Source organism: Xylocopa sonorina, chromosome 18 (genome assembly GCF_050948175.1).
Source record: "Xylocopa sonorina isolate GNS202 chromosome 18, iyXylSono1_principal, whole genome shotgun sequence".
NCBI classification, from domain to species: domain Eukaryota; kingdom Metazoa; phylum Arthropoda; class Insecta; order Hymenoptera; family Apidae; genus Xylocopa; species Xylocopa sonorina.
The window spans coordinates 4,568,681-4,578,157 of record NC_135210.1 but is presented as its reverse complement, the minus strand read 5'-3'; the positions used below and the strand labels follow the sequence as shown (position 1 = coordinate 4,578,157).

Sequence of the window (9,477 nt, the reverse complement as noted above, 5' to 3'; positions counted from 1 at the left end):
AAAAAAGGAGAAGAAAAAAAGAATTTCTCCGCTGCAAGACACACTTGTTCCCGTAGCTGTTCGCCGTGTTACGTCTACGGTATCGTCATCCTCGAATAGTCCTCTCACCGCGAGCACCATCGCCATTTTTCCCTTCCGTTCTTCTTCTTCTTCTACCCTCCGCGGTCTTGCGTTCTTCTCCTCTTCCGATCGATCGTGGCTTCGTTCGTTTTCGCGCAGTGTTAGAATCGTTAAAATGAATAGTTTTTTTTTTCTCTGTTCCTTTTTTATTCTCTTCTGTTTGCTGCTTTTGTTTTCGTTTTCCTTTTAGCGTACCTCCGCCTACACGTACTCGATATAATTACATCGATAATAATTAATTAGTATTATCTGGTACGATTCCCCTGGTTCCATCGCCGGACGGCACCCCCTTCGATCCGCCATCCTCTGCAGGCGATCAACCACCGAAGGGGGGCTGCTAAAAGGGGTCTCGACGACGTTAACTTATTTACTTTTTTATACTTTTTTTTGTTAGTCCTCTTATCCTGTTGTCCGCGAAGCCGCCGCGATTTAATTCTCTTCCCCTTCGTTTCGTTTATACCGTTTAGTTTGTTACTTTTTTTATTTTTTTTTTTTTATTTATTTGTTATCATTTGTATTGAACACTGGAGTCGGTGGTGTGGGGGACAGTCACGCGACTGAAACATTCCGCTCCATCCCCCAATTAGCACGTAGGTCCCTACGTGGGGTGCGTGTGTACCGTATAACATCTCCTAAAGCGGCTGTCTCGTTCTCGTCGTTCGCTTCCACCCTCGAGCCACACTCGAAACATCGTCCTTCGCCTCCCGCGCGACGTTCCCCGCTTCCTTCTCCCCATTTTTCGCTCGTCCACGAACCCCGTCGCGGTTCCCTCGATCCACGTCGCGCCGATGGAAGAAATTACGTGGCACCCGATGCGTTTAGTCAGCCGATCCGTCGAATTTCCCCGTCACTCTCCTCTTCTCCCGTTCGCCTCGTCGACGCGTAATAATGGATTGGAAGCACCCCTCGTATTGACAGACTATGGACAGACGGCGAGGCGGTCGCGCGCGTGCTCGCGTGCGCGCGTACACGCGCGGACCGCTGGCGCTCGCAGCTAGCGCGACTACGACGACGTGCGAAGGAGGCCTACGTCAGGCACCGCAGGCTGCTGCAGCTGTTCTTCGACAACTGTCCCAGCATTGGCCACCACGATGCCACCGTCTCCTTCACTGTAATCACACAAACTATCTTCAGTTTCGTTCATCCTCCACTCATCTCGCAGGGCATTTCGATCTGTGGCTCTGCAAGGATGTGACGAAAGAAGAGAGGACATTGGACAGGGCCACAGATCGCTTTGTTCGCCGCAGAATGGCTAAATTATCGATACGTGACGCTGAGACTTGATGCTAATCTAAAAACTCAACTTTTAAGGGATGCCTGCGTTCCTCTTCCTGCGTGTCCTAAATCAAGGATTCTTTAGGCGAACACCAGACTCTACTAGACTCACTGTCGCCATGGTAGTGGTTGATTAAAGAGAAGTGATAATATAAACGTACCTAGTAGTCAGACGTCAGTCTCGATGCTCATACAGGCTGGATTAATATTGTTATTATGGCGAGGGTTGCAGTTGGGCTTCTTCGTAATCTCAGGATGAGTGAGCAATATGCCCTCCTCCAGCTCCATTATGTCCGACGACGATTCGGACATCGAACTCTTCTTCAAGTGTTGACCTGCGGGACAGACGAGACACCAAAGTTCGATACGCATCGACTAATCGAGGCTGGGTAAATGCTCGAGAGAGTGTCGAGCTCGATTCGTCTACGCGTGCACCAAGGATAATCCATCAGGAGCGCGCCACCCCTTTTCTACTTTTTCATCTCGTCGACCGTTCAATTTCCCTTTTTTAATCGCTCGCGTTCTCCACGTAGCTGTCGAAGGGTCTGCGAGCCGTCGAGCGATGGAGAATCGACCAGGCTCACGCGTAAGCGGATTATAGTCGCAGCAAACTACCGTGTCAGCAGGGGCGTAGACACGCGATGACGGTACGTACGATTTCGAATACTTCTCGCCTTTTTTGAGTACTTACCAGGGAACAAATCTGACATCGAGACAGTCTATCTAACCGAGAGATTTTTAAATCGACGCGTCCTTCTCAGCGTTGAGGTTGAGAAGGATTTTTTGCACGCGACGAAATTATTTAGAAACCCTCGCGAACAAGAATACCTCGTGTCGTTTAAAATTGAAATACACCCGAGGGTTGTCGATTTTTTTCGTCGACGCGTCCTTCTCAGCTTTAAATCAGTCGAAATCCAGGATTCTTTATTAAGATCCTCGCGATCAAGGATACGTCGCGTCGTTTAAAATGGAAATACTCTCGCGAAAACGCGAGTTGTCGATCAGATCGTGAGAGTCGACTCGAAGAGGAGTAATTTATAAGAACGCAAAGGGGTTGCAAGGCGTTTGGGGTGGCGAAACGCGCGGGACTCGTACCAGGGAGATACGGGCAGCTGGTCACGTGATTGAAGTTCTGCGACTGCATCTCTTCCTGATCAGTCTCACGATGATAGAAGTAGTTGAAGTTGGAGACGATGACAGGGACAGGCAGGGCGATCGTCAGCACGCCAGCGATCGCGCACAAGGAGCCCACGATCTTCCCCCAGACTCCCACGGGCCTGAAGCAGAGGGAAATCGCACGAGTTTTACTCGCGGCCAATCGCAGGCTGGTACGTCGAATAGCTTCGTTCTTCGTCTAGAAACTCGGTGCTAGGTGTGGTGTTTCTATCTTGTGTGAGTTTGCCGTGTCGAGTCGAGTGTGGCGCTACTTAAATGCGGTACTGGAGGCTCCTATAGATATACACAGCTGGTCCGCGTTCGCGTTCGCAAGCGAAATTTCGTTTTACAAACGCCCTTGACTCTGGTCCAGGGGAACAGTTCCAGTTTCTGATCGATTATAATCGATTCTGGCAATTTTTCGCGCGTTCGAGTGCTTTGGAACTGGTCTCCGCTTTGTTGAGCGCAGCGCGATCGCGGAACTGTGTATACTTATAGCGTTTCGCGTGTCTAATAAGAAGCGGGCTCTCTAGGCTAGACTAGGGGACTAACGTGACTCTCTAAAAAGGCTCCTTTCTTTTTTCAGTTCTCTATTTTTTTTCTCTTTTCGTTCGTGTGTCGATGCACCGTTCCAAACAAGCGTGTGCCATTCCGTTGCTCAGATCCGATCGAACCTTCTAAAACTCGTTGCGACATGCAATTCCTCTACACTCTCACGCTCTTTTAACCGAGCAGTACTGCAATCGATCGATACATCTCCCAATCGAGCCACGTTCATCTCGCCGATCGAGTCGTGGACAGCTGGACGACGCCAGCGTGTTCACCAAAATGGCGCTGTGCTACTGAATGAACTCTCGATGGGGTTTTAATGAGTAATTAAATCGAGCAAATACTTTCGTACGCGTTGATCTGTTAATGATTCGAATTCTTATTGAATAGTTTCAAAGAACGACAGAGAAGACAATTTTATTTGAAAATAAATTTTTTTCAACCGTCTTCAATTCGCGTCATTCAGCATTTCACATGAAACGAGTCAAAAGAAACGACAGAACTCGTTACTTTTGGGCGTCCGCGGTGTGTCTGACTCCGAAACGAGAATTTCCACCGCGATGCCAATTAATTGTCCGTCCGTTAAACCGATAAAAAGCCTTCCTCTCTCAATTACCGCGCGCCGCGGTTCCGCTCGCGGCTAATCCGCGGCTGCGAGACGCGCATTCTTCTCCAGCCGCGGTCTAATTGAATAACCGTCGGCTGTACACGCGGACAATACCGTTTCGAGATCAAACGAGAGGGGAACGAAGGATTCACCGGGTCGCTCGTCAAGGCTGATTCACCCGCGGCGCGTTTCAATGCAGCGGATCCGCCCAACCCCCTGCGAGCTTCTTTTTCCCTCGTCGCACGCTTCCGTCGCTGAAGAGTCGCGCGCGTGTCAAACGCGAGCCAATCTGCGCTCTCATCTGGCGAAACTGTATCGACTCGCGAGAGAATGCGATCGTGTCACTGTACTATGGGCGTTCGTGATGACTTGTTGGACGTTAGCGGTGATGACAGCGTTCTGAGGCGAAAAAGGGGTAGTAGAGAGAGAGAGAGAGAGAGAGAGAGAGAGAGCAATGATTTCACGATGGCGTCTGGTCCTGGGATTGTACCACTGATGGAACAGTCGTGGATTATGTTCGATCGCAAATGAACGTGCAAAAGTGTGAAGAAGAGGGACTTGGAGTATGGTAAGCGGATGGTTCAAGAGTTTCACCCTTTGCTGCTCACCCTGATGGTCTCAAAGGGTGTTACGTTAATTTAAACAAATTCTGATGATATCGACGATCGTTTATCGCGACGAAATTCCCAAAATTATGAGCGATCGAGGTAAATGGGAGGCGAGGATCGACGCAGTGGGACGCGTGCTAGGATAGGGTGCACTTTGAAAGCGCACCCTCGACTGGGGACGCTGGTTACGCGGAGCTTCGATAGAGGAAGCGAGTGACGCCGGTTTCTCGACAAAGGAGTCGAGCTCGTTGCGTGTATCGTAATGGGAAACTAGAACGGACCTTCTGCGTGCGGTGGGACGGGGCGAGGGGGTGAATACCCGGTGCTCTCGTCAAACACCCCAACAGGAACCGAGTAACCCTTTGGCGCGCGTCTTGGAAACGAAATTCTGAATAATACGCTACGTTCTGCTCTCTCACGATTAATTATTCTCTTTGAACTAATTCCTTGAAGAGGGTGAAACTGTGTTTGTTGCAATTCGCGAAGAATTACGTTCAATTTGTTATTGTAAAAATTACACACAAATGCTACTACCTTAAAAGAACGGTACAGAGAGTACGTGAAATAAAGACAAGTTGGTATACCCTGTATGCAACCACATACGCGAGAATAATCAGCTTCAGTTTCGTTCTCATTCGTTGAGACAAACACTCAGGATACTTTGCACCGCTACTTCGTCGTCTAACTCGAATTTGCAAAGCGTCATCGCACGTTCTCCAGATCTGCACCCTCTTCTGGGACATTTCACCCCGTTTAACGCGCGACGGATTCGAACTGCTTGCAGATCTCACGATCCTCGCGAGCGAGCGCGTATCCGAGGAACGAACCCGAGAACACTTATTGATTTACGGTAGGCAATTGCTCAAGAAGCCTCCTTGGGCCGTAACACGGGTGATCTCGAGCTCTACTCGACGGATGCTCTCGAATCTCGAGGGCCCATGAAACCACCCTGTCGATATTATAATCGCACCCTGTACGCGACCAATTACTAAACTGCAACTAACGCGACACGTGCATTACTTGATTCTAATTCAGAGACTTCGTACGTTCGTTGTATTCGATGTGAGATCTTGTAAGGCGAGTAGAGAAAGCAGAGATTGCGCGAGATGATTTATCCGAGGCGATAAGGCGGTGAGATCGACGTGGGGTCGGTCTGGCGGAAGCGGAAGGTGGCGATGACGCGGAGGGATGGAGGAAGGCGTCGTGGCGGCTGAATCAGCGCGGTTACGCTCGTGAGGGAAGTAATAAAGGGAACGATCGGAAGACGCTGGGTCCCAGGACGGTTCTCTGGTGAAATTAAATAACGAACTGGCGATTTTTCGATCGATCCCCGTTGGTTCTCAGAACGAAACGCGTCCTCGAGAGAGATTGAAAGAGAGAGACAGCGAGTGGTGTCTAGCGCGGTGAGAAGTATGCGGTGAGAAGAACGTGAGCAGAAGTGTAAAACAGTCTCGATATCTAGGAGCGAGTAGAGGAAAAGAACGAGAACATTCCGATTTTGCGAACAGTGGGACAGAGAGCAGCTGGGTGAGAAAGAACGAAACTTCAAATGAAAAAAAAAAAGAAGAAGAAAAATAAAGAAACTGGGGAGGGAAACGGATGCGTGGGAAGACTGAAAGATACTAGCGTGTTCAACCTCTATCAAGCATTAAATGTAAATTCAAATACTCCAACGTATAAACGTTCAAACGAAAAAATAAAAAAGCGATCAAACGGGGTGGTTCGAAGAGTCAGAGAGGAGAAACTGGGTGGGATTCGAGGATACGAAGGGACGTGCTCCAAGGATAATAAGAGAGACAGATATAGAGAGAGAGAGAGAGAAAGAGCGGGGTAGTCGATAATATTTAAGTAAAAAGTTAATTAAAAATATCGGAGGAGAGTAAGTTAGTGTGTGTTCGTTTGTTTGGCGGGCATTAACTAGAGTCTTAAGTGAAAGTGAGTACATCATACGTCATGTCACCATAGCCCACGGTCGTCATCGTGACAACGGCCCACCAGAACGCGTCCGGAATGGACTTGAAGAACGAATTCTCGGAGCCGGCCTCCGCGAAGTATACCGCCGATGAGAATAGCACCACACCTGCAATGCAAGGAAGAAAACACCGGTTCAGTGGGTTTAACGCCCCCGGTGGCTCTGTACCTCATGTCCCCGTAGCCCACGGTCGTCATCGTGACCACCGCCCACCAGAACGCGTCCGGTATCGATTTGAAGAAGCTGTCCTGCGTGCCCGCCTCCGCGAAGTACACAGCCGACGAAAACAGCACCACACCTGGAACGCACACAAGAGGAACAGATGCTTCAAGATACGATACTTTTTACAGCCCCCAAAAAACCAGCGTTCGTTCGCCACGCGACATCCTCTTCGACGCTACGTCTTCGTCTTCGACGTTGAAGCTTCCCTCCATTGCATCGATTGGATCCTGAGTACTTCCTTTGGATTATTGGTTTCACTCGCTGCTTAGATCTTTGAGCCATCCCTTGGCGAACGTAGTGAATTTTCTTTCTTTTTCTTTTTTTTAATTCATAACGAGTGAGAAAAATTCCTGCAATTCTGATCTCTCATTTACAGTGCTTCGCTACTTTTTACAGCCCCCAAAAAACCAGCGTTTGCTCTCCACGCGACATCCTCGTCCTTGACGCTTCGTATTCGTTTTCGACATTCCTTCGTTGCTCCATCGAAGCATCCCTCTATCTTTGCATCGATTGGATCCTGAGTACTTCCTTCTGACGATTGGTTTCACTCGCTGCTTAGATCTTTGAGCAACCCCTTGGCAAATGTAGGGAAATTTCTTTTTTTTTTTTTCTAATGGATCCTTGCAGCTCCACGTGTAGATGTTGATAACGAGTGAGACAAATTCCTGCAATTCTGGTCTGCCATTTGCGGTGACCCTCGATCCCACAGTGGTAAATAACCGTTTTACCAGTCGCTGGCGCCGCAGGAAACAGGATCGACTGCGGAGGGGATGGAACCGCTACTCTCCACAGCCGCGCGGAACTTTCAGCGGACTTGGGACACGTCTGCGGTTCGTGGACGGGCTGCGAAATGGAGCGTGGATCATCCGGCCGTTACTCGATTAAGCGGCTGATCTCGTTCTGTCAACGCAACGTGTAAACACTTTGGACGACGGCGTGGCGCATCGATCTGTGGACACTGCTCGTTGAAAACACCGCGCCGGGTGAAGAAAGGATCGCTCGATCCTGGTCGTCGTGCGAGGTACGACCAACGTCTCCTGTCTCTGTTACACGTGTGTACATATAATTCCATCGAACGAGAGAGAAGGGTGAAAAGAGAGAAGAAGATGGTGGAAATCGAGGGACCATGGTGGAACAGTCTTAGAGACAGAGGATATATCCTGTCTCTGTTACACGTGTGTACATATAATTTAATTGAAGGAGAAAGAAGAGTGCAGAGAAGAAAATGGTGGAAATCGAGGGACCATGAAGGAACAGTGTTGAAAACAGAGGACCTTCTATCTCTGTCACAGGTGCAGAGAAGAAAATTTTGGAAATCGAGGGACCATGAAGGAACAGTGTTAAAGGCAGAGGATCTTCTATCTCTGTTACAGGTGTGTACACATAATTTAATCGAAGGAGAAAGAAGGGCGAAGAGAAGAGAGGGTTGAAAATCGAGGGACCATGGAAGAAACGTGAGAGAGAGAAGAGATATTGGCAGCGTAAAGAGAACTCACCGATGAAAAGGAAAAAGATGAGCAAGCCCAGCTCCCTCATGGAGGCCTTGAGCGTACGGCCGAGGATCTGGAGGCCTTTACTGTGCCTGGAGAGCTTGAATATCCGGAACACCCTGACGAGCCTGATCACCCTGAGTATCGCGAGTGACATCGCCTGGTTCGTGCTCTTGTCCTGGGGGCTTACCGGCGCCTTGGGCAGGTCGCTGTTCTCCTCCTCCTCGGCCACCACCGTGCCGAGCGTGATGAAGTAGGGAATGATCGCGATGATGTCGATGAAGTTCATTACGTCACGGAAGAAGTTCAGTTTGTTTGGACAGGCGAGGAAGCGCACCGATAACTCGAACGTGAACCAAATGATACAAATAGTCTCTATTAGGAAGAACGGGTCCGTAATGTCCGGCACTTCGTCCTCCTCGATTTTCGTGCCGTTCGTCGTCGTGTTGAAGACCTTGTAGTGCTTGAACTCTGGCAGGGTCTCCAGGCAGAAGATCACGATCGAGAGGAGGATCACGATCACGGATATTATGGCGACCACCCGGGCGCCCTGCGAGCTCTCCGGGTACTCGAACAGCAGCCAGACCTTCCGCTGGAACTCGTGCGACGGCAGCGGCTTCTCCTCCTCCTTGATGAACCCTTCGTCCTCCCTGAAAAATTCAGCACACGAGTCATCCTCCGCTCTGTCGACTCGATCGCGAGATCTCGCGCTCCTTGCTTCGCGTGAACGCGAGACGAGGGGCGAAGTGGAGGATCCAAGAAGAAATCGAGCTGAAGAAGAGTCAGAGTCAAGTTCCTCTCCTTTTATTTCGACGTTAACGAACGGTCGTGAAACGGGATCGTCTCTCCACGAGCGAAGAGATCGAGTATCCCTGAACAATGGATCCTTCCTGGACTTTATTCGCGGGCCAGAGTTCCTCCAGCACTCCTAACGCCTCGACTTCTCTTCCGCAGAGCTCTTACGCGCAGCTAAGTCCTCGACCAGATGCATTTAAACGCTCAGACATTTTTCACGATTTCTAATTCTGGGTATCTGTAACTGAGCGTCGTCCACTGTTCCATTTCACGTTCCTTCGCGTAGAATTAATTAACATTTCGTATACGATTAAATGACAGAACGTTGCAGTAGATACTCAGCTACAGACGCCTCGATTGGATTTGATTTGTACCTGAATTTGTTGGTGGCCAGCTCGCCCAGCTCGTAGAACTTGATCTCCTCGGAGAAGACATCGAGAGGAACGTTGACCGGGCGGCGGAGCCTGCCACCGCTCTGGTAGTAATAAAGTATAGCGTCGAAGGACGGCCGGTTCCGGTCGAAGAAGTACTCGTTGCGAAGCGGATCGAAGTACCGGATCCGCCGATGCGGATCGCCAAGGAGCGTGTCCGGAAATTGGTTCAGCGTACGCAGCTGCGTCTCAAACCGTAACCCGCTCACCTGTCGAGACATCGCGAGGATCGATTATCGACTGTGCCAACGCG

The 9,477-nt window shown here is 49.8% G+C and overlaps 1 protein-coding gene across 10 annotated transcripts in view; it reads right to left on the bottom strand.

The window, feature by feature from the left end:
• Positions 1-1,081: 1,081 nt before the first annotated feature.
• Positions 1,082-9,477, bottom strand: part of Shaker (potassium voltage-gated channel protein Shaker) — a 114,647-nt gene continuing 106,251 nt past the window's right edge. For 6 of the 10 annotated variants that reach the window (XM_076908178.1, XM_076908180.1, XM_076908181.1 and 3 more), the window contains exons 3-8: positions 9,168-9,433; positions 8,005-8,648; positions 6,265-6,394; positions 2,491-2,672; positions 1,557-1,730; positions 1,082-1,229 (exon numbers count right to left, since the gene is read on the bottom strand). In XM_076908178.1, the coding sequence (XP_076764293.1) occupies positions 1,564-1,730; positions 2,491-2,672; positions 6,265-6,394; positions 8,005-8,648; positions 9,168-9,433 (1,389 nt within the window). In that variant the 3' untranslated portion in view covers positions 1,082-1,229; positions 1,557-1,563. Of the gene's footprint in view, positions 1,230-1,556; positions 1,731-2,490; positions 2,673-6,257; positions 6,395-6,454; positions 6,585-8,004; positions 8,649-9,167; positions 9,434-9,477 lie in introns of those variants that run through there. The other 4 variants (XM_076908179.1, XR_013102708.1, XM_076908185.1 and 1 more) reach the window with 4 other exon arrangements.